At 49.3% G+C, this 23,810-nt stretch overlaps 6 protein-coding genes across 6 annotated transcripts; 2 read left to right on the top strand and 4 right to left on the bottom strand.

The window, feature by feature from the left end:
* Window positions 1–28: 28 nt before the first annotated feature.
* Window positions 29–1,187, bottom strand: BKA67DRAFT_337063 (transposase). Its single transcript, XM_046096267.1, has 3 exons — window positions 1,175–1,187; window positions 494–1,122; window positions 29–417 (listed from the first exon to the last, which is right to left on the bottom strand). Exons 2-3 carry the CDS (start codon window positions 1,052–1,054, stop codon window positions 94–96), a joined length of 885 nt encoding a protein of 294 aa, XP_045956034.1. The 5' UTR covers window positions 1,055–1,122; window positions 1,175–1,187; the 3' UTR covers window positions 29–93.
* Window positions 1,188–3,002: 1,815 nt separating this feature from the next.
* On the top strand, window positions 3,003–3,789 carry BKA67DRAFT_537613 (coiled-coil domain-containing protein; the record flags this gene model as incomplete). Its single annotated transcript, XM_046100356.1, has 2 exons — window positions 3,003–3,183; window positions 3,311–3,789. 2 exons carry the CDS (start codon window positions 3,003–3,005, stop codon window positions 3,787–3,789), a joined length of 660 nt encoding a protein of 219 aa, XP_045956033.1.
* Window positions 3,790–5,062: 1,273 nt separating this feature from the next.
* BKA67DRAFT_337046 (uncharacterized protein) lies at window positions 5,063–6,555 on the bottom strand. Its single transcript, XM_046096266.1, has 4 exons — window positions 6,339–6,555; window positions 5,566–6,282; window positions 5,381–5,515; window positions 5,063–5,303 (listed from the first exon to the last, which is right to left on the bottom strand). Exons 1-4 carry the CDS (start codon window positions 6,393–6,395, stop codon window positions 5,208–5,210), a joined length of 1,005 nt encoding a protein of 334 aa, XP_045956032.1. The 5' UTR covers window positions 6,396–6,555; the 3' UTR covers window positions 5,063–5,207.
* Window positions 6,556–12,804: 6,249 nt separating this feature from the next.
* On the top strand, window positions 12,805–14,084 carry BKA67DRAFT_520920 (mitochondrial carrier protein RIM2; the record flags this gene model as incomplete). Its single annotated transcript, XM_046098224.1, has 3 exons — window positions 12,805–12,953; window positions 13,041–13,785; window positions 13,872–14,084. 3 exons carry the CDS (start codon window positions 12,805–12,807, stop codon window positions 14,082–14,084), a joined length of 1,107 nt encoding a protein of 368 aa, XP_045956031.1.
* A 1,183-nt stretch (window positions 14,085–15,267) lies between these two features.
* BKA67DRAFT_520971 (Phox homologous domain-containing protein) lies at window positions 15,268–16,017 on the bottom strand (the record flags this gene model as incomplete). Its single annotated transcript, XM_046098229.1, has 3 exons — window positions 15,268–15,296; window positions 15,468–15,789; window positions 15,916–16,017. 3 exons carry the CDS (start codon window positions 16,015–16,017, stop codon window positions 15,268–15,270), a joined length of 453 nt encoding a protein of 150 aa, XP_045956030.1.
* Window positions 16,018–17,771: 1,754 nt separating this feature from the next.
* BKA67DRAFT_693006 (uncharacterized protein) lies at window positions 17,772–20,766 on the bottom strand (the record flags this gene model as incomplete). The annotated part of the gene is made up of 5 exons (XM_046109237.1): window positions 20,234–20,766; window positions 19,248–20,171; window positions 18,769–19,182; window positions 18,170–18,589; window positions 17,772–18,098 (listed from the first exon to the last, which is right to left on the bottom strand). The coding sequence occupies exons 1-5, from the start codon at window positions 20,669–20,671 to the stop codon at window positions 17,772–17,774; spliced, it is 2,523 nt and encodes an 840-aa protein (XP_045956029.1). The 5' UTR covers window positions 20,672–20,766.
* Window positions 20,767–23,810: the final 3,044 nt, after the last annotated feature.

Raw genomic sequence — 23,810 nt, 5'->3', positions numbered from 1 at the left:
GTGTTAAGGATCGTGTTTACGGCCGGACTTACAGTGACACAGTGTCATCGGATATGAATTATATTAATAGAAATAATTGGTTATGGACTTGCTTCAACCGAATCGCCGCCATTGAGTATCCGGAATACCCGACTCTGGCGTGGCTGGACCTGGCAAGATCACTCTTAGTAGATCGTTAATATCCAGGCCGCTATTCCTGGCAGATTCCCATTGCTTGGGGTACCCCAATGAACACTCTTCAAATCGTACTCCGTCCTTCCAATCGGTCCGCGGGACGTGAAGATGTCCACTCACCACGACTTTAGTGTTTGTGAACCTTGTGTGCCAGTCATTTGTTTTCTTCGTTCCACACCATAGCTTGAAGCGTGGTACACGGGGAATAAACACTAGATCTTCTCTGAGGGGCCAATGGTTTACCTGACCACAGTAAGCAATCTCTCATAACAACTCAAAAGACACCAACGATATGCGAAAGATTCCGTTAGGGACTCACAATAACTAGTGGTATGCCTCTTCTGTCAGCTTCCTCCAACTTCCTCTCCGTCTTCTCGACCAAAGCATTGCACCAATCTTCTCGCGTTGGGTACGGGTCCGGATGTAAGACAAATTCGTCGGTTGCGACAGTATCAGCTTCCTTGGCCCATTCGAGGGCTTGATCTTTATCCATGTCATCCGGCCGAAAGGAATAGTCATACAAGGTAAATATGGGCGCAACGATGGCGGAGTTCCCGTCGCTTTCCCATACCGCAAAGTCGTCCTCTGGTGTCTTGACACCATACATGCGGGCTATCTCCACGCATTCCGCATACTTTTCCTCTCCCCGCAGGCTCGTCTGCATTACCAAGGTGTAAAGCTCATGATTGCCCGGACACCACCAGACGTCCTTGAATTTCCGCGTCGCACCATCGAAAGCAATTTCAAGCTGTGCGGCAGTCTCGCCAACATCGCCACACAATATCAAGCCGTCTTCTGGGTGAGGCGAAAGCCGCCCCCAGGCCGCTTTGTTGAAAGCATGTCCGAGATGGATATCACCGATCGCGTATAACTTCCCCATGACTGGCGAGTGGTAACGTCGAGACCTCAATTGCCAGATTTGATCGCGTCGAACAATACTCTGGCCTCCTGAAGCAAACTGGTCAGATGGCCTCAGCCCAAATCTTCGTGTCGAGCTCACGTAATTCGTGGCGATATTAATAAGCGAAGAAAAGCCCCCAAAGACGAGGCTTCAAGACCAAAGATAACGAACTTGGTGTCGAGAAATCACTGGGTCTATTGAATAATCTCGCGGATGAGTCTGGGATCGCTGATATCAGGATTGACAAGATTGCACAATTGTAGAGTAGGCAATCTTACAATGAGAAAGGCGCCTTTTGAATGCTATGGCGGGGTGCTGTGACTTGACGTGGGGCCGCCCAGATATACCTAGCAGTTGCACGGAGTCCAGCTATCTTGTATCGGTTGGCGGTTAAGGAATGTGGTAGACTGTCTATACAAATATGTGTTAAAAACTCAGATAGAAAAGAATCAAGCATTTGCACCGATGATACGAGTTGCATCCGTGCTGCTTATGCCATGGCCGATGGCGAAGTTGCGAGGATCGGACAGGCGTTTGGCGTCCACCTGGCAGCAGCCTGGCAAATCGGTTCAACTATGCCTCTGTTCAGACATCAAACCGTAAGTCTTGGCAAAATTAGCAGATTTTATATTGCTCTTTCGCAATATACACTAAACTTGTCAATATACAAAAAGAAAATTTAAAAAAAATAATTCATGCAGAAAGTCCCAGCATGATAATTTTATAAGTCTGCGAAAACTATGTCTATGGATAAAGCCTCTTTATGCTTGTTTCGTTGTGCTCCATCTACATGAACTGGGCCTTTCCTCATTTACACGGAACTTTTTCCATGTTTCGGGGAGGCTTTCGTGCCGAATGGTTTCGAAGGCTCGGCTTGCAGTGCATTTTTTTTTTTTTGTTCTTGGTGTTGTATCAGCTGGCCGGATTCTTGTTTGCGAGTGATCTCAAGGATGGTGGGCTGGTAAGACCCTTAAGCAGACTGGTTATTCTGAACGGATTGACTTCAGTTGTGTTTGCGCCGAATGTACCTTGCCCGATCTTCTGATAGGTAGTGCTATTGCCATTTCCTGAGCTGGATGATGAGATACCATCTCTCCTCTTCGGTGTGGTAAGGTCCTTGAGCGGAATGACTATGCTCATGGGGCTATCTTCTGAGTAAGTCATGGTGGATCTTTTCGAGATATATTTGTGTTTCCAATCTGTGTCTTCGAGTTCCTCGTGTGGATTGTGGTATGCCCATAGGTGTTCTGTAAGGAGCTTGATTGCTTGTGTTTTAGAGTAAAGAGTTGGTCTCAATCATGTCTCCGAAAGGGTTGCTAAAACATTATGTCCACTGGATGTCTTATCATTACAAACAGTGTGCTTAGTGAACGAACTTGTTTGCTATAGCAAGTAAAGCAGTGCAAGGACTGCTAGCATGGAAGCCCTTTCGCCGGAAAGTGCCTTCTGTAAAGTTTCAAAGATACCAGGGTCCGCTGGAATGAACGATGTTACGGAATTATGCGAGTGACGCACTCGCATAAGATCATTAGGATTATCCATCGGCGTAAACATATTTTTATCATGTCCATTTTGAACCAATGCGCAAGAAACCAACGTTTACAAGTTTATGATGCGCCGGACTTTTGCCTACGAACCGTTTAGCTTCCGAACTGACTTCGTATTTACAACAGGCACAACATATCATCAGTACGAGAGATCAATATGATAGTGATTTCCGCAACGGCTGACCTGCAATTTACAAAATGGTTCCAACTGGTCTTTATGCAACATAATTCGACCATATTCGTGGTTAGGGACTCCATGGCGGCCTGGCACCAGCTGGCAGTAGCTACGCTCCCATGTGACGCTATGGCGCTACTCCATTGAACCCTTCATCATTACTCTGGTTAAACGATGACCAATGCAGACAACAGGCAGGAAAGCAATGGAGATCCAATCGACAAAAATGATGGATTCACAATCAGCAAACGATCAATTTGCCAAACCGCGTCCTCGCGTGCCACGGAGCCCGGCGCAAGCGGCTCAGGTTCGGAAACAGAACCGCCGGCAAGAGTACTTGCAACGGCACCCGTCATATTTCGAATCCTTGGAACATGAGCTTGCTGGTAAGTGATGCTATTGACAGCTGTTTGCCTACCAAGATTGTACGTTACATTATATTCTTGCGTTATCCATCGGCAGTGTCGCTCATTCGCCGGGTAGAAATATTTGCTTATTGAATGCCTGTTGAAGATCCAATTCTGTATGATACATTGATCCGCCGATTTCAAACAGCGGAGGAACGAGAGGAGGAGGGCAAGACGAAAGGTTATTCGCGGGTTCTAGAAGTGGACTTGCTTCGGGGCGAAGCAAAGCTTCAACAGCTTGCTGCTGCTGAGTCTTCCACGGATCAGGCACAGCAGCAGGGATCTCTGACAGATGAAGCTTCCAGCATCCAACCCCTAGGAGCGGCCGGTGGTGAGCCCGAGACTAAAGAAGGAGGACGCCAAACATGGGACAACTATCTAAGGGAGCGGTTCGTGTTGGGCCGCGACGAAGACTTTGATTATGATCCCATTGATGCAGACGATTCCTTGGACACAATGGAGAAGCGAGATGAAGAAGATGCTTGGTTCGATGACCAGAAGCCAGAATGGGCAAGCGACAAAGACGAAAATGGCAACAATGTTGAGAAACAATTACATGGCGAGACTGGCATTCAAGATTTCTGAGGACAACGAGAAAACCTACCACAACTGCAGACAGCAATATAATATCGCAGGTTCGAACAATTATGATGATGCATGACAGTTCTGCGGCCGTCATTGAAATTCTTTTGATATTAAATACTAGCCTCGTCTCATGGTCCACGCAGGATTTGTCCAGTGAATCCTGCTACTCATGCTGCCCTACTGATCCAATACCGACTGACGCCATCGAGATGCATCTATCGGGCAAAGGCACAGTGTCGCAGTTGGCTATCTGTGTGAAGTCTGTGCGTGAGCACGTCTACGAATGGCGTTTCGTTGATCTTCAAAGGGTTTCATGATCTCCCCAGTCGTCCGGGAAAGAACACAGGTGTTGTTCAGCGGAGCGGCGTCTTAGTCGGCGTCTCAGGCGCTAATAACGCGCCCGCTATAAACAATTCGTCGGCGATGAGGAGTGGCCAATGGTGGCGGAGCTCACTCTGCCGCAGTATCCTCAGGCCATCATTGAGCGTTCTGTGTACGCCGCCAGTTTCTTGTTGGCATTTTACTTCGAACGATGATTCCCTGGTAGTGATACTTTCCTCTTCTTCTTTTCCCCCCCAACAATTACGATTGTCCGTGCTATCGATCGTTCACTTGGCTAGCCGGTGATCGATTGAGTACATACTGGCGCTTGTTGCAGTTCATCGCTGATATGCACCCGGAAATTTCGACATTGCTCGGTACAGGCTTCAGCCATTTTGATTCCTTTTACGTTCACGACATACTCGTTGATAGAGTCGAGATAATCTCGATGCTCAGCGGTCGAGAAGGGCGATTCAGCCACTGCCATGAGAGCAACAGCATTGTGTAACCACATATAGTCATTCAGACCACCACCACCATCTTCCTCTTGTCCACACAAGAACGGGATGCTGCCCACAATAATGTCTATCGCTTCCCGCGCTGCGTCCATCATTGCTCGGTATGCCGCAGTTTTCCGAGCATCAATTTTGCGCGTCGCCATTTCCACAAATGTCTCGGCCACATTGCAGCCAAAAAGTTTCGATGTTAACATGGAGAGGACAAGACTCGCATGCTCCTGGGTTTTCCATGTGTAGCTTTGCATATGAAGTGGAAAAGCTGGAATCAAATTCGAACGGCTCGGGTTGAGCTGCATGTCCCAAGGTATTGGCCTAAAGTCCTGAGTTGGGTGGCCATGAATGTCTGGAAGTGCGAAGAAATTTGCCGTCGTGTTTAAGTACTCCGTCGCCGTCCCAAGTAAATCTGGATCGTCATCGACCACACAATTCAAAATTTCGTCGGTTGCGAACGCCGGCGGAACCCGTAATGTAGCTCGAGGTTGATGTATTGACTGCCCGTCGCCTGCGGCCTTGTTGATCGATGAATGGATGACAGAACTCAAGCGGTTTTGTCGGCTGTGTGCAGTGAGGGAATGCGCCTCATGAAGGCAGGGGTTGTCGACTATCTCCATCGCTGACTTCACCCAGCTGCATGAGTATTTGTCTTGCGGCTCGGCGAATCTGATTATTGATGTTCTGAACTATAGGTCGCTGCATCAGCAAACTGTAAAGCCGTTTGATTACTTGCGCGGCCTTTGGCGACAACTACTTACAAGCTCAAAACGCAGGAGCATGAACAGCTCAGCCCCCAGCTCATCGTGGAATTTCCGTTTGCCTCGGGCTTTCAATATCGTGATGCCACCGTATAGATGGTTGAAGTACCCAGTGGTCTTGGTGGAAATGAGACACTTAATAAGAGTGAGTTGCTAACCATACTAACACTATAGGGAAATCTTACCTCCACCAAGGCGAGGATTACAATCGACGCCAATAGTTCATCATCGAAAATTGAACCTGGGGCTCCAATTGCATCATTGACTGTTTTCAATGCTACCGAATATGAAGCCTGCGTATCAAGTGTGGCTGCCCTGGAAACAGGCCGTCTAGAAAACGCTGCCAGGGCCAGTGTCGAAAGAGTTGATTGTAGGCATTGCCCTGGATTCCGGCGACGCATAACCAATTTCAGGACGTCCAAGTATCCAGGGTCCATGGATTGATGTTCGACGTTAAGATAGCAATTAGTCAAGTATGCAATAGCGTGCTGCCCAGGCGGTGTCCACGGAGGCACTCGTAAGGCCGATCTTGATACAAAAGTATTCATCGCATTGTCGTTCCAACCTGCACTCGGACTCGCGCTTCGCTGATTTGAGGCCGTGCGCTTTGCCACGGGATCGGTCTGCTCTTCGTCGTTGTCGTCGTCGTCGTCGTGGGCCTGAGCACCCCGGAACCGCCGAGTTTCCTCGTTCATGCGAGTTCGTAAACTGATTACTGATTGCGAATAATTTTGGTCAAAGAGACCATCCTCCTTCGCCTTCGGCCCTGCTCTATCGTATTCGAAGCGGTTGATAGTCGTTGCTGTCATATCCCGGATCTTGATGCGGGATGGATCCCGATAGCCAGGGCATTCCCGGCCGGCTTTCTGACATCTCTGACATTGAGGTTTTCCTTCATCACACTGTCTCATGCCTGTTAACTTTTATGCTGTCAAAACATGCATTCGAGTGTACGCACCTTGACCCGTCGCTTTAGGCACGCCAAACAGCCCTTGGAAGGCCCTGTATACACCATATTGCTTGCCGAGCCGAGTGAAGCAGCGATGATACCAGTTCATTGTCGTTACAGCAGCCTAGCATGGATGCATATGTGCTATTTGGCCAACGTTCAGGGTATTGATGTTAGACACCGGTGGGTTGATATCGAAGCCTTGTCATGTCACCCGTAGCGACTCAACAACACCAGCGTTTTTCTTTATGCTTCGGGGACTTGCATTAACCTAGCGGCAGTTCCGACTGCACATTTGAAATACTATCGATGTCAGGCCCAGGGATCTGAGATTTCGAGCACAAACGGGTAAACAGGCTAAGCGATGCATGGAGATCCAGGCTAGTACTAGTGTTGAGGATGTCGCTCACGATAGCCTCTGATCATCATGTCCTGCGCACGGTCAAGGGCAGCTGGGACGGCTCGACTAGCGGGCAATCTGGCGCTCACTAGTCGCCGTACTCCGGACAGGGTATCACATAGTAATGCCCAACTGAGGAGCGTTACCTGACGAATAATATGTAGCAAATCGGGTCGTGACCCGAAGTCACCTCGGTAGAGAAATTTGGCATGAAACAATAGGGTCTAGGCCATCGTGATGCCGCTCGGACCTGTCGATTTTCGATTTTTCCCTCATGGCTTGTTCGATAGGCCAAGAAGTGATGGACCACTAGCATCATGCGGCACTCACATTATACTCTGTGGATCAGCCCCATCGTATTCCGAATGCAGGAAATCACGCGAAAGAATGATCATCGTAGTAGTAACGGCAGGCTACACTAGCAGACGTAACGTGAATGTGCTTAGTATTGTAATCAACATAGCCCGACTCATTGCAGTCCTTGTCGACAGAACCGCCCAGAACGAACAACGAACGGAATCACATACGGTACACGAGCGGTACTTGTGCTGGTGGAGGACCCATCGCTCTCCGCTCAATCATGTTTTATCCGAGTACCCGTATTATCAATATCAGGGAATTGGGACTGCGAAACTCATCGAAGAAGAAATGTCATCATTGCACGGAAGGTAGTCACGCGCCAACCTAACCATTTGAAACCCAATCAGTCATCATCAACATGTAGGAGCTTTTTTCTACGGCCAAATGAAGCAAAGCGAGAACGGCCACATTGCAGCGGAGGTTTCCCCAATTGAATAAGACTAGACTAGATGAAATTTCTTAGTCATTGGCCCGCTGACTGAGACTTTATCTCGAAGCAACACTCTGCAATATTGCTCTTCGAGCATGGCGCAGCCTCAATTGGTAGATGCTGCGCACACTGTGCCTTACTTCACCACATACTCCTGAACGGCCGCGTACATGCTTATTGCTAAGCAAGGCACATCATCATTATGGTGGAAGGCAATGAGCAATGCTATACTAGAGGCCGAGCCGAGCAGAGCCGAAAAAGAAAAGAAAAAGAGATCTATCTTCGTATCGTCTATATTGTGCATACACGCTGTTCGGGACTACCATGAGCAGAGGAAACAAGTGAGCATGTTCAGCTCACAGACTACAAGACTAGACTCACGGTGTTCAGACGACTCGCAGTAGCTCCAAAAGGCGCATGGGATGTCTATAGCTAGAACCTGTTTCCAGTGCTGCTCTAGAAGCTCAAAAGAAGGTTCTAGTCGGTATGCTGAATGTTTTCAGCCCTATTCCACCTTCCCCGAATGACTTCATAGATAAATCGAACGTAATGGCACACCCAACGACTCTGTTCCAGCAACCATCGGTGTGATTTACCTCGATCGATCCATACAAGTCGCCAGCCTAAACGATATTATCAAGGGTCTTGTCTCAATATCTTAGAGTTTCAAACTACAATGAAGCCACCGAACTTTCAACCACGACCACTGACGCCTTTATCACGTACGATTACACTTTCCGCCCTGGCAGTGCCTGGCAGCAACTCTACGCTTTAATGAAGCTTTCCAAGCCCAGAGAGCATGTGGAACCACATCGAAATGCATCTTTGACGAAAAATTCTCCGCTATTGAAAGACGACCAATTTTCTCATCCTCCCGTTCGATAGACCTAAATGAATAGACTTGGTTTATTGAGGAGGCTTTTTTTTTTTCGGCACTTCTGGAAGACCAGTGGCTTCCCATTCGCCTAACACGCACTATCGTTGGCCATGTGAGTATGCAACAGCCTAGGTTAGTGTTGAGCCATGTCATTATTGATCGTCCACCGCAATTCACGCTCTGTTAGCTTGTATAACTACGTAGTACCGGGACCCCTATCCTTGAGCTTTGCACAAGCTAGGGTATTTTATCTATTCGCAGTCTAGTGGTGACGGAAAATCCGGTATAATTTAATTACTCAACATCGAGCCATGAACACGAAAGTACTTGCACCAGCTTTGTCAATCAGAGTATCTTGGTGCTGAACATTGGATCGTTGTATTTGCTTGTACTTCTGATCAATTTAACAACCAAATACTCGGATGTCCATTTTCCTTGTGTTCGTGGCATATTTACTCGCCTGATACGTTTTATGTTGAAGTCACAAGCTAGTTACACAGAGTGCAAATGACGGAAGGGAAGGAGATCTAGGTGGTATATGTGGTTTTCGACTAAGCTCGGCTATACTTAGTTTTTGACCATCTCTGTCCGACGCATTTTCCCGCATGCACAGGACTTTACCCACTGGCACTTAGACATTGTGTGAAAAGCGGACAAATTCTCGTGCCTATTTGACATCTTCATTTAAGATGCTTCGTTTAAGCGAAAGACGCCGGCCCCAGTACGAATCCTATTATGCATCATTCCACCTTAATTTTACGTTACAATATTCCTAGTGGACTGGCGTGTTCAACTGCCCTTCTTGAGCCCTTGACCCTAGTAACCGAGCAAGCTCAAAAATTAGTTGCAATCTCGACTGTACCGTCGGCTCATTTTCCTTCATGTGATTGAAGTGTCTTGTAGTTAGAGGGAAACTCGACTCTCTCTCGTTGCACTGTCTGTCCAACTCCACCGCTGTCAAACGAAAACAGTGATCAGGAGCTTCGTTGCTATAATTATTGGCCCCCTGGGTAGAGCGCCCGGTTGTACATAATTTTCGGCAGGCCGGAGTACGTGATATGAACCAACATCAGAAAATATCTCCACTATGTAGTTGTCCGCCGGAGACTCGGCGCTGGTCAACCGCCGGGCTTCAATCGTACTTGGATTGCTACACCGAGTCATAATGATTTAACAAGTTCTATGTTCCGGCGAAATTTTTTTTTTCTTTTCACCACCGTCTTCCCGGAACCCGCACCAGGCCGCTTGCAAGACGACTGCGGCGATTGGAACAAAGCTATCAGAGTCAACCAAAGCACGAGACCTATTTGTGGCCCCCACTTATTGCCCTTGCCCCTGGAGTTCAGGGCCATCCTTGGGACCGGGCAGCGGTAAGTTTGAACACCTCGTCTCTAACCTGCTCCGTTCTTGAGGAGCGGGTGCATCATACGAAGTGGAATCTAGCAGAGCCTTGTTGCAGATCTAGCGGCTGCCGCCGAGAAGCCGCGCTTCGCTGGTGCATCATTGTCCACTTCTTTCCTTCCAAGACGCTTTATTGGATTCGGCTTACCCAACCTGCCAACCAAACACACCGGCAAAGCTCGTACCACTTATCAACGCTTCCCTTTGATTAGCCTGTGACCGCTCCGGTCCAATCCAACTAGCACCCCCTATCCTCCAGGGCCTCTAGTCCCATATTGAACCTTTGAGAGCAGACCTATGCAATTCATGAGTAGTCTGCGGGGCCGCGTGGCCGCCCTCACTGACTCGTATTAATCATACAGCGCAGGTTCTAGGCTATAGATACCAGACACGACAGCTTCTCGCTTAGGAGGAAAAGAAGCGTAGCAACCTCCAGTTGCATGCGCCAGCATATGTGGAGAGTTTGTTCCATTACACAGCCGTGCTTGGTGTTATTGCCACATTCGCAGTGCACCGAAGTGTGCGCGATCGCCGCAGACAGTAGACGGCCTGATGCGTCCTACTTCTGTGGACGTGGACAATTTGCTCCTTGAGGTATCCAGGACCCGATCGCAAGAGTCTGTTGGGTCTCCAGTGGGATGACTTGCCCGCGTCGATCGATTGACTAGCAGCGCTCGTCCGGGATGTTGTGCCCGACTGTCAAAAGCAAGCAGTCTCGAGTCGATACATAGCCGCCTCCTCGCCTGTCACAGTGATATTCTCTTTTGTACACTCATTGTGACCGGCTCCTGAAAAATTCTGTCGACATCCTGAGGCAGTTATTGCAGCCTCTTCTGGACTCACATGGACAAAATGGATGACGCACGTTTCGTCAACGCTTCGAAAAGGCAAGCATCACTGATGAGTTGGTATCGACATGCAGAGCCCTCCCCACACCCATCCCCGACCTTTCAGGGGTGAAACTCCTTCATGCATTTCTGCATTGCGTGATGGCAAATTTCTGCTCACCGCACCATTTCCGTATTTGCTATTTGGCGACTTCTGGTACTGCAAGGAAAGCAACGACTAGCCAACCGCCCCACCGCCGCTGCTACAACTTTTCTCTACACCAAACGAGCCCTAGATTCAAGTATCTCGACGTTGCTGGAATACGTGCTAAAATGTACGAGGCATGCAGACCGCTGAGGGGTCTACATAAGGTCGCTTGACTGCAATGTCCAATCACATCATCTGGCGTGCACATTTGTCGAGGATCGGTGTATGTGGCAACACGGTCGTCAAGTTCTGGACCTGCCAGAAAGTCTCCGCCCTGAACGTAGGTGTCCGGCATGCATGGCCCCAAAGTAGCAGCCTCTGATGATGCGAAGTGCTTCGCTGGTGCGTTTCCTGGCCTTGAGAGTCAACGGCAGTTATATGCTAGAGTTGCGGGTCATGCCGTCTCATTGCTGCGACATTCGGTGTTGCCACGATCATGTGCATTCTTGGACATCACATTGGTCGAGCCGCCATCCAACTCGTCGATGTATACGACCGGCCTTACATCTGAGAGCTGCATTTATAGTAAAGCTGAGGTACTCTTCCTGCTGTGGCTGCCACCAAAGGTGCGAAGTAAGGTCTGCCAGCGGGCACTGTCATAGACAAAGCCAAAGCGCAACGAGACGGCTAGTATGGCTGCCTCCCATATAGTGCTATGTCAGAGGCTGCTACCCAGAAGCAGCATGAACCTAAAGTCTTGGTGGTGACGATACTCAAGTGCATAAAAGCACCTCGACGTTCAACTGCGGCGGTCCTTCATAACTTGGTGGGTAGAGTTGCAAATAGACATCGACCTCTGGGAGAACACCAAGAACCCACAGGGCCAATCAGTTCTTCTGCCTTGGGAGAAATTGTAGCACTGTCGATCCGGAGCGCTGAAGCGTGGCAATGGCCTCCCAAACAGCGAACGGGCGCATGCCTCATTCTTCCAGTATGACTATTCTGTACGACCCAAAGTGAAGCCAAGAATGTCGACGGAAAATGTCATTATGTCCTGTTTCGTCGGAATATCGGTGGTTATGATGATGATGATGATTACATAGTTGCGAGAAAGAAAAAGTTTTCCCTCGGTGCTTGGATTTTAGTCTGTTGTGTTGGTAATTTGTAACACCTTACCAATCAGCCTACCCCAGGAAATGGGATAGTGCCTACACCAAACGAGCCATAGCCATTTCCAGATGTTCACTCTTTGAACAAAGATCAGTTAGGGGCGCAGATAGTCTTTAATCGAACGCATTCCAATGTTCTCTACCAAGAAAGAGAGCTTGCATGCCGCGTGACCGAAACCTGATGCCAGTTACCGTTGGAGGTTACTGACGCCTCTGGATGAAGTGGAGTAAATCGGTTCGTGAGGTTCTTGTTGAGGAGTATTTTAAAGTATTGTTTGGATGTGTCCAAGGCACAAAAGATATCATTTGAGAAATCCGTACTTGACTGCACATTTTGGACATTGGCTGCAGTATAATCAACCCTCAGGTATGAATCGGCAAGGAAGTGCTCATGATAAGCAGCCCCACATTAATTCTTTAGGTTAATTGACAGGCGACGCGGACCATGACCATGCCATCATGGATAGCGCGCCTCATCGGAAGGGAGAAAAAAAAAAGTTTCGATGCCCTCCTACCGAAGGACCCTGGTTTTGGGAAGTGCGTTCATCGACACAAAATATCAAATTCTTTTTCACATTTTTCTTACTTCGTACTCGCGGCCATACTGTTTGCCCAAGCAAAGGACCTCCAGTACCTCACGATTCAAACTTGATTGAAGGGAAAACACGTTCACTGCATAGTTTACATGGAATCCAGGTAGCAGCAGGAGCAAAAGTTGAACCGAACTGAACCGTACCTATCGCCAACCCAATCGCCGACCCAATACTAATCGCCGACCTAATCGCAATCGACATCGATATCGACATCGCATCTGATCTGCAACCTAAAGCCGGCTGGTCGTGGAACAGCAATCACCCAGCACCATGGCATCGTCAAACGAACACCGCCAAGGTCTGCCCATACCACAGCAGGACCTATTGCCGCAATCGCGGGAGTTGGGAGTTGTCGCACAAGCACCGGCACAAAAGACATCACCATTTGCCAAGTCATGGCCACATCTGGTAGCAGGAGGGTACGGATGCGTCTGAAATCCACGCCAGCATACCTGCTGGGAGGTCTTTGCTCCAAGAGAGGCTAACATTCCGTGTGACCACAACAGAATCGGAGGCATGACGGCAGCCGTGCTCACGGCGCCCCTCGACGTGCTTAAGACCCGCCTGCAGTCCGACTTCTACCAGGCCCAACTCCGAGCAGCGCGCGAGGCGACGGGCCAGGCCCGGCTGGGCGCCCTGCGGTCCGCCCACTACCACATCGCCGAGACGATAGATATCCTGCGCGAGGTGCACCGGACGGAGGGGGCGCGCGCCCTGTTCAAGGGCCTCGGGCCCAACCTGGTCGGCGTCGTGCCCGCGCGCGCCATCAACTTCTACGTCTACGGCACCGGCAAGCGCGCCTACTCGACCTGGACCGGCCTCGACGCCACCAACCCCGTCGTCCACCTGGCCAGCGCCGTCACCGCCGGCATCGCCACGGGCACCGCCACCAACCCCGTCTGGCTCATCAAGACCAGGCTGCAGCTTGATAAGAACAACGCCGAGCGCAAGGGCGACGTCAGCGCCCGCCGCTACAAGAACAGCTGGGACTGCATGAGGCAGACGTTTCGAAATGAGGGGCCCACGGGCTTCTTCAAGGGCCTCAGCGCGAGCTATCTCGGCGTCTCGGAGAGCACGCTGCAGTGGCTGCTGTACGAGGAGTTCAAGTCCAAGCTGAGGCTGAGGGAGGAGAAGCTGGTGCAGAGCGGCAGGGAACGAACGTGGTGGGACGACACTGTTTCGTGGACTGGCAACTTCACCGGCGCCGGTGCCGCAAAGGGTATCGCCTCCGTCTTGACATATCCCCACGAGGTAAGCCGGGTGTTCTCGAAGCTGCGCCTGTTCTTTCCCCTTTTGTTCCTTCTCTGGTGGCTGACAAGACTTTGTTTCCTATCTAGGTCGCGCGAACTCGGCTGAGGCAGGCACCCATGGCGGACGGAAAGCCAAAGTACACGGGCCTCGTCCACTGCTTCAAGCTGGTCTGGAAGGAAGAAGGCATGATCGGTCTGTACGGCGGCCTTACTCCCCACATGCTCCGAACCATCCCCTCGGCCGCCATCATGTTTGGCATGTACGAAGGACTCCTCAAGCTCCTCAACACCAGCAGCTAGACAAAACGGACGACGACGACGACGAGAACGAAAAACGACGATGACCAAGAGCGAACCCCGCTTTCCTTCGCTACTCACCTCATGTTTTTGAAGCAGAAGTAGAAGAAGAAGAAGAAAAACGACATCTGTACTATACTATACTATACTAATCTCACCCGGAAGCAGCCTTGCCGCTCGTCGTGTACGAGCGCAGCAGCAACTTCAAAAAACCAACCTCATGTATATTTTGTATTATACAAACCCTGGAAATAGATATGGTCTCGGAGGAGAGAGGCAGCACGGCATGGCGCAGCAGAGCACGGTATTGCATGGTCACGAGCATTTCACCTCCAAACTGGCATTTATAACGGCGTTCGCAGGGGCACACACACACACACACTCAGAGAGAAGAAACCAACCAAAAGAGAAAACACCGCCACACTCGGGATCAGCATCAACGCCAGGATGAAGATGCATCTTGGTCTATGTACAAATAAATAAATAAGCAGTTCAGATCGGCGATGAGCACAAAGACAAACCCGATTTGATTCACCCTTGAATACATTCAGGAGAGCATCTCCCGACGGATAGCCTGTCAAGAATATTATGACATCTCCTTTAGTGATCATTTCTGTGCGTCGGCGACATCAGCGTGAAACGCATTGGGGACAAGATTGTAAAAATAAGCCCAGTCTTAGCTTAGCATGCAACGAACAGTGTATACCCAAACAGGTGTCATACAGTAGCTCACTTTCAGGAAACCAAGGCCGATCCATTCACACCACACATGTGCGTAGAGAGAGAGAAAGCTAGATTTGCAAAACGCCCTTTATACTGGTTTGTTTTTTCAAAAGACAACCTCCTGATTTGTGGCTATTGTGCCGGGAATAAATAAATAAAAAGGAACCTATATGCAATAGGGCAGCCTCAAAAAGGACGGAGAAGAACCCATTAGTCGCATCAATTTCCTGACGGTGCTCCATGAGCCTCGAGACCGCCCTTCCATCTTCCTGGGTGCTTCTGCCCTCAAACAAACCCCACAGGGGGTGGGCTTTATTCACGCAGTCAGTACACTTTCCCAGTCCCCTTTCGTGGCCGCCATTTTGTTGAGTTGAGCTTCCGGAAAACATGACCTCGGCGGTGGCCTCTTCTGCAGCTTTCTTGTGTTGCGCCCGCTGGCTGACCAAGATTCGAACAGCCGCAGTCACCATGCGTTGCGGTCCCAGTTCGGGTCTGTCAAATATCATCACCTCTCGTTAGCCTCGTATTCTACTCATCATACCTGGACGGCCTTTGATTTCCGCGTTCCAATCTCGGGGACGGCTGTAACGCCCATGGCACACAGAGCGACAGCACATTAGAGATAGAGAGGGCGGGGAAGCGAGAGAAAGAGATGGAACTCACCCTGCACGAAGGCCGCGAGCACCTTGCTCCCGGTCTGCAGGAGCGGGTGGCCGACGACGATCTTGAGGAACTTCTCGAGGCCCTGGCGGCGGTTCTCGATGACGTCGTCGCTGAAGCGGTTGGTGAAGACCTTGCCGGGCAGGGGGGGTATGGTGACGCGGGCGCTCTCGCGCTCGAGGATGTCGCGGAAGTACTCGAAGTCGCTGTAGCGGCGCCGCACCGTCGACTGGCGCAGCTTGAACGACGGGATGTTGGTCCGGCACAGGATCTCGTAGTCCGTGTACATGCTGCGGCCCATGCCGTGCGTGCGTGGGTTGCGGACCTGTTTACGGGGCGAACAAGGGCGTACTGTTTAGCCGCGGTTCTTCTCGTCTTTTGTTTTCGCGCACAGGGGGGCAGACAGCTGACTGCCGCCGCTGCTGACGGATCGTTGTCATGGTGAACCTACCTCGATCTCGAGAAAGTTCTCGGGCGGCCCGTAGATCTCCTCGAAGGACTGCTGCCTCGTGTCTGGCATGGACTGGATGATAGGTCGCGACATGCTGGCCATGCCCGCCATGCCTCGTGGCGACGCGGGCGACTGCGACTGCGACTGCGACTGGGATTGCGACGGTGGTTGTGATTGTGACATCGTTGAGGAGGGTTGGGCCGTTGCCGGCTGCGGCGCCGTACCGGCTCTGGTGGGGTTCTGGTCGGTGAACGCCGTTTGGCCTGGCCCTGTTTTCGCTTTTCTTCCTGGCTTTGGGCTTTCTGGGTGATGTGCTGCCCAGGGTCGCGTCTAGGAGGAACTCTGACCGATCGCAAGACAGATACCAAAGGTCTCGCTGCAGCTCCGGGAAGCTGTGTGTGTGTCAGGGTGTCTGCTGTGAAATGAGGAAAGTTGGATCGCTAGGCCTGGTTTACAAGGAAGGTGTACCCGGGTTCTTGGTTGCGTCGCTCGAGTGAAAAGTGGAGTTGAGGGGAAAGTGACATGCGTGTGTTTTTGCCAAGGTCTTGAGGGAGAGAGAGAGGGCGCGCGAGCATCTTACGAGGTTATTCACGTGAAGGGAGAGGCTAGCCGTCAGTTTATGCAGCGTATCGGGGTATCAACTCCCCTGTTTGACACATATTGGACAGTAACAAATCACACGAATGTCACGAAGACGTGTGCAAGTCAAAGGAGAAATGCAGACAGTGGACCAATGGAACCGTAGTTAGTTTTAGGTGGCATATATGCATGTGAGAAGATTATAGGTTTTACCTGGCACACTCACTATATGAGAAGATGGGCAGTTTCCAGGCCAAGTCTACCAAATTCAGCCAACATCGGACTGTGCGCCAACTTTTGTGTTTACCACTAGGTCAGGTAGGCAGTTTCGTTACATACGCAATGCTTCTTTGTTTGTTTATTTGTTTGTTGCAATTACAATCTCTGCCTCTTCACTGCATTCAAAACGTAGCATATCCAAGGCGTCACAAAAACTATTCACAATGACAAGGGGGAACTTTTGCGTCATTCTATGGGGCAGCTCGCTGCTGTACACCAAGTAACAACTAGGTTAGTCTAGTCTAGGCCAAGGCTACTACTGAATACTCAGCACCCCTCGAGTTTCCCTGGAAACAGAACAACCAAGAGCCGCCATATACAAACGAGGCGGGATCGATAAACGAGTTGAGGACCTCCAAACTCGTAGACTGTCTTCTCGTTCTCGTTCCCGGTAGTATCGTAGGTATTCTTACCAACTAGAAAAACTGCGGCAGCAGCTCCGGAACCTTGAGCAGTCCAGCTTCCCCCACAGTCCCTGCGAGAGATGACCCCTGAAGATTGTTATTAGCAGACACTCGCCCCGTCGTCATGTCAAATTGACATACTCCCAAAACTCCCCCATGTCCCCACTTTTTTTGGTGTTTTCTGTTATTAAATATTTTTTTGGTATTTTTTTCATGTTCATTGTGTCGTCCCCAGTAATTCATAAATCCCGAGTCCCATGAACGGTCCCGTGCTGTCAGTGACAGCCTGTCTCCCCCCCCGTCCGTCCTCATGACCCACATGTCATACAAGTCGCTAGTTTACCGAAAGAGCAGAAGTGAAGAAAAAGGAAATCCCGGCCAGTAAGTGATGCACAAAGGAAAGTAGTCTCGCACGTGTGAGAGACAAGTTATGAAAGTGAAGGACGCGGTTCCAAAAAGAGAGAAAAAAAACATTTCCCAGAGGCGTGTACCTGTTCCCAGTAAGTCTTCAGACCATGCCCAGGTTATAGGATGGCAATTCGCCCACTATGACGTGATGAAGTCACAGCTGGGCGCAGCAGCGAAGGGAGTGCTCTAGTTGGTCAATAGACCGGCACAAGACGGACCACCGAGCTGCAGAGCCGTGTTGTTGGAGTTTGAACCATCATCAATGTAGTCGGGGCCAAAGTGGATAGCACGACAGATGACTCGATTAACGGCCGACCACTCACGGTTGGCTGCATCCGCCAGAGTCGAATTATCCATGGCATGACCTGTAGGGTGACCAACATCCTTGAAGAAGTAGCCGAAAAGGCTGATGTCAGTCTCCGCTGCCAATGCTTCCAAGTGCTGCTTGGTATGGACCGGCTGTCTCCTGTTGACGTCCCGGGTGCTCTCCATGCGAAGGATGGAAATGTAGTACTGTGGAGAGGTTCTGTGTCAGTTTTCAATGTTGCCAAGAATTGTTTTGTGGGAATGGGCCTGTTGCCTACCTCAATGACATCCGGGGCCACACCAGGCTTAGGACCGAGAGCATAGAAATGATTCCAAGAATGTGCTTGGCGTGGCAAGCTGAATGCGCGGGACTCCTGCTCTGACAGACCAAGCATGTGAGCAATACTGTCCTTCTGGACCACGGAGAATCCAGGGCAGAGCAGGATTGCTTTCTTGAAACGATCAAGAAGCTGGGGAGTCAATCTCTCATGGCCCAAACGCAAACGCTGCTCTGGACTGGACTTCTGGCTCTGTGGCTCGAGCTCTTCCAAGAACTGCTCAAGAAGTCGTTGGCAGGCCTCGAAAATGTAATGCTGCTGGTAGATTGTGATGTGTGCCGACAAGTACCATGGCATCTTCTTCAAGGTCGAGATCATGGACTCGATAAAGCGCTCAGGGCAGTCGCGAGAGAAGGGAGACTGTACAGTTGGATGGTCAGTATATCATCAACAAAGAATATGGAGAAATAGTTTTCCGTGTGCTGCCAATCGCCGATTTTTCTGCGGGAATGGCATATCGCTCGCTATCCAAGCAGATTGGAAACTGGACTGCGACGGCTACCTGACAGTGGAAGGAAAAGAGACATAGGAGAACTTACGCGTCCAGGGGTTTCAAAGTGTCTGCAGATCTGGCTGCACTCCTCTTCACTGATAAAGCACTTGAAATTCTCCATAGGGAACGGGGAGTTGGTCTTGATGATCGGATATTCACCTTCCCAAGTGACACCGTGTGCGACAGGAAACAGATCTCTCATGAGAGCTGCCTGACTCGAGATCTCAATGCTAACTTGGCGGGTCCCAATGCGAGGAGGACGACCTTTTGCAATGTTTTCCTGTATGCGTTGGTAAGCTTTCTCGGCTTCCGCTTCCGTCTCAAACTCTATGTATGCATCCTGGGTCTTTGCGGTGACCTTTTCGAGAATGATATGACAAGGCTCCAGGACGTCGTTGAGGAGGCGCGCTGCACGACCAAAGAGGGCAATCAGCTCTGAACGAGGAACGCTGAACGGGCACTGTGAAAATGTTAACAATATACATCAACAAGAGACTGTTCAGAAGGAAGCTATTGCAGACTCACGTTCCTGACTTTGAGAACGCCATGGTTCGGGTCACGGGTAAAGAGGGTGCTGTTTGCGACGAAGGGGAACCTCTTCGGGTCTAAAAGAATATCGACCTTAGGAGTTCCAATCACGCCAGCAATCTCATTCAGTTGATGAGACCGAACTGCGACCTGCTCAGCCGTTGGAGGGTAGAACATCCTCCCACCAGGAACCGCCAACTGTCTAGAAGGTTGCAAGTCCTGGCCATGCAATGCTAAGGTTTGAGTGGCATTACCAATGCCTCCAGGTCCTAGCTGGTGGGTCTCAGGAACCGAAGTGAGGTTGTTCCCATGACCACATCCAAGTAATCGTCGGATTTTGCGGCTGGTGCGTGGCGTGGTTGTATCACCAAGGCGTTGTCTGTAGGAATGGTCATGGTTATCTTGGCTGTTGGTAATGACGCCCGACATGATACTGCTTCCTGGTACGCGTCTAGGCGGGGGGAGCTGATCGAGAGCAGCCAGTAGAACTTTGCGTTTGGCTTCAATGGTTGCTATATCGTCGTCGCTGTCTGCATCTAGATAGTTGTTGGACATGCCAAGGGTAGAATCGTGGCCATTGTCCTGGCCCAAAATAGCAGCAACACTAAAAGGGTCATGGACATCAGGTGCTGTGCGCGAAGCGCGAAGAGTATTGCCTGTCTGGCCTTGGCCGCTAAGTACACTACTCATCGAGGCACTGCTGGTCATTGCCGGCTGGTTGGCTTGACCAGAACGACGGAGGCCACTATCTCGTTCGATAGTGGGACCCTTAAAGCCATCATAGTTGGTACGGCTACGGGAAAGCAGACCACTGGTATTGGCTTGGCCCGGTGTGTCAAACAGATGGGGATGTGTATCGGCAATCATAGCCATGATGTCGACTTCGTTCTTGGCAGGCTTTCCCTTCTCATTGTCGGTGGTCTTCGCAACACATCTAGTCAGTTTAACCGAAAAAGTTTGGATGGTTCGGTTGAAGGACATACCAAGACCTCAGCCATTGTGTTAGCAACTTGAGGGGTGAAAGAAGTTGCAAGCGGACTGAGTCGGCGACTGCTGGAAGCTACAGCACCGGTGGGAGAGGCATTGCCTTTAGCAGGAGCGTTGAGCTTGTCAATGTTCTTGCCGTGGCCTGCCAAAACACCAGCGGCCTCGAGTCTGGTCAGTACGTCTTTACCATTGTCAACACCAGTGCGGATTTTCAACGGAATACCACCAGAACTGGTGTCGGATGCTGTCTCAGCAGTAGCTCTATAATTGGCAGTGGTCGTCGACATTTTGTGGTTGCCGTCGTCGGGGTCAGTCGTGACTGGAGTGCGCAGTGGTGCACCACCATCAGGATCGTCGTTGGGTAAGTCAATGTTAGTCTGGAAGACTTGACGCCAGTGACTGTCCATTGCACGTTTACCACGACCCAAAAACATCTCAATCGACTGCGTGACTAGGAATGGTTAAGGTTGAGAACGACGAGATGGAACTGCAAGTAGGAGTTAGCTTCCGATTGCTTATGTTTGTTGGCAGTTAAAAGAAGGTAGAACGTGATATGAAGGTACGAGAGAAAGATGAAAATCAATTGGCAGTGGGAGGGTGTTTTACCGCAAAGGTATCAAGCCTGAAAGTCTGGAGGGTCTGGAGGTCTGAGGGTGGGAAAGTAGAAAAGTGATGCAGAAGATGAAGAATGATACACACCAGCTGACGGTGAAGAATGTTTTAGCACAACTGATGTAGAGGTTTGAAGGTGCAAATGTGAGAAGATGGTGAAAAGGATTGAAAGAGATATTACATCCGGTTGATTGTGTGTTTTGGTCTGAAGGTGGGAAAGTGACGAAAATAATCAAGGTTCGAGAAAGAATAACCCAAAACCAATTGATGATTGAGTGTGCTTTAGTGTGAGAGCCGGAGAGGTTTGCAAATGGTGTGGAAGAATGAAAGAGAGATACAAACCAAGTGAAGGTGGAGAGTGTTTCAGTGTATTGGCCGCGAAAGTAGTGTAAAGGGTTCAAAGAGAGATACAAACCAGTTGGTGATTTGAAGTGAAGATGTGGAGGAGCGGCGGCAACGTAGAGGAGTAGAGGAAAGACAAAGACCAGTTAATTGTTATAGTTATTTTGGGCGTGAAGATGTGATGAAGCTGTGGAATAATGAAAAAAAAATTCAAAAAGAAATTTGGGAATTCACTTGCTGGTTCAGAATATGTTTGTGTGAAGGTTGTGAAGGTTGTGAAGGTTGTGAAGGTGTTGATAGAGAAATGAACGAGAGAAGGAAGCTAGTTGGTGGGTAGGGTTTTGAGCTAAATATATAAAGAAGGATCGAAGAATGAAAGATATGAGAATCTACTTGATTGTTCAAGGCAATTTGGCGTGAACATATGAGAGTTTGCTATGGTGAAGGTTGATAATAAAGGATTGCATACTAGGGTTGTGCAAAAGGACATATCAATCAATAATCCAAAAACCCAGGACAGGGCTTTTGTATGATCACCGAGTGTTATAAAGGTGTGAAAATGGGAAAGTGTAGGACGGTGTTGGTAACAGGGAGAGGATATACAAATGGTTGATTACCCGGAATGTAGGTATGCTAAGAACCAAGTCAAGTAGAAGCTAGAGATATAATAATTAATTTATGGCCTTGGAAAGGGAGAGAAAAGAATGGATAGTTCAGAGGATTAGAAAAGAAAACTGAAAAAAGAATCTATGTTATCGTTAGATATGGTGCAATTGTGACGTGGAATGTCAGAAAATTAGGAGGTGTGATAAGAAGGCAAGAGACATACAATCGGTGGAAAACCTGAACATAGGAATATCATGTAGAGAGGGTTCTCTTAACAGAGATAAACTCGAAGAGGCTGGCGATGGTAGAGTTAGTCTGTGCTTATGAGGAATCCAAAAAAAGTATGTGTGAATAACGGCGCCAAAGATGGCAAGAGACTAGTAGGTCTGGAAAATTTGAATATCTGGAAGTGGACGACACAAAGCGAAGCTGGAGGCTGGTAGAGATAGCTTGCGGTCCCGAGAAATAATAGGGGGAAGCATGACAGCGAAAGCACGAAGGGCTGAAAATCAGCTGAAAGATAAATGTACCTTGATACTTATTAGGAGATGAGTAGATTGTTTAATGCAAGCACACAGATGCTGGGCACGATTAACGTTTCAAAAGTACGGGAGTTTAGTATAATAGTCGTTGCTATAGCAAAAGTATGAAGCTTCATCAGGCAACATGCCAACATTACAGGAAGGAAACGATATACAAACCAACAAGGAAATCGCTGAGACTTGGCGTTTAGCAACTTACCAGCTTATAACCTGAGCTGGCAATTAAGATTCCTAGTATAAATAACTCTCTGTCCTTCTACCTTTCCGCCCATGCTTCTCGAGATATTAACAATTTCTAAGTCCTTCATTGAGGTCCTACAAACAATCCCTTGCACTTCCGCTTCTACTTTACCTTCTCAAGTAACCCTTTCCTCCTACTGACAGTATGCTTTAATACCAAGACACCAACTAGTATCAATGTTTCTGAGTGTAATAGGTGTTCGATTTCTTAGCTTACAAGCATATCACTTGCATTCGATGTTTCGTCTCCACTTGATCTGAATCGGGATTAACTGATTTGTTAAGACTGGGAAGGAAGGGGCGAATGTAGGGTATATGAAAAGGCATAGATGGTTGGCATGGCCGAGACAAGGGCCCAGAAACATATCAAGGACTGAAAAAAATGCGCGGGCATTTATTGGAAACAAAAGGAGCACTCAAGTTACCCATTTCAAGGACAGCTCTTTAGCAGCAGGTAAAGGGGGCAGTTACCCAATCTTCGTATAGTACTGGAATATACTCTTCAAATGTATTAAGAGTGTCTCAGCTTCCCTGCTGGTCTGGTTACACGAAAGTTGTTGATGATGTATGTAGTTGTGGATCTATACACAGAAGTAACAAGACGCAGACTCCAGGAGAACCAATAAACTCATTCGTTCCATCAGGTCAAGTAGGTTGAGAGGAACAAAAACAGGCGATCATTCCAGATAAGGTAATTCAATAGGCCTAGATCGTGGGTTGAGTTAGAGGCTCGACAAATCAATTCTCGATGATTTCAAGTGAAGGCTCTAGGATGGATTGAAGACCCATGCCCTGGAGGCTGTCGTGGCATGGCAGCAGTTGAGTAAGATGGAGGTTTGTGTAAGAGAAAGCATATCGAACACTGACGGTGAGCATCGCGTGACGACATTCTAGCTGCGCGAGTCCGCATTGTTGTCGTTGATGTTGTCGACAACGACTTCAGAACCGGATCGATAAAGGAGCATAAAAGCTAACCAGCAAGTAAATCCTTATCTACTTTTATTGACTGTGATTGCGCACACTAAAGTATGAGATGAAAGCAGAAGGCGCATGGTTGACAGGACTAGGAGACTGGCTGGCGTCTTGCGTTGAGCAAGTGCTACCAGTTATCGGCGGAGGAATGTGATTTTCATCCATCAATTCGGGGCACGCACTATTGATGATCGATCAGGCAGAAACTTGCAGACAGTAACTGCGGCTACAGCTGAGCCGAGCGTCATCAAATAGCGAG

Source organism: Truncatella angustata (assembly GCF_020726525.1).
Source record: "Truncatella angustata strain MPI-SDFR-AT-0073 chromosome Unknown BKA67scaffold_6, whole genome shotgun sequence".
In the NCBI taxonomy this organism is placed as follows: Eukaryota; Fungi; Ascomycota; class Sordariomycetes; order Amphisphaeriales; family Sporocadaceae; genus Truncatella; species Truncatella angustata.
Note: the sequence above shows the minus strand (reverse complement) of the source record. Positions and strands in the feature narration are given on the sequence as shown.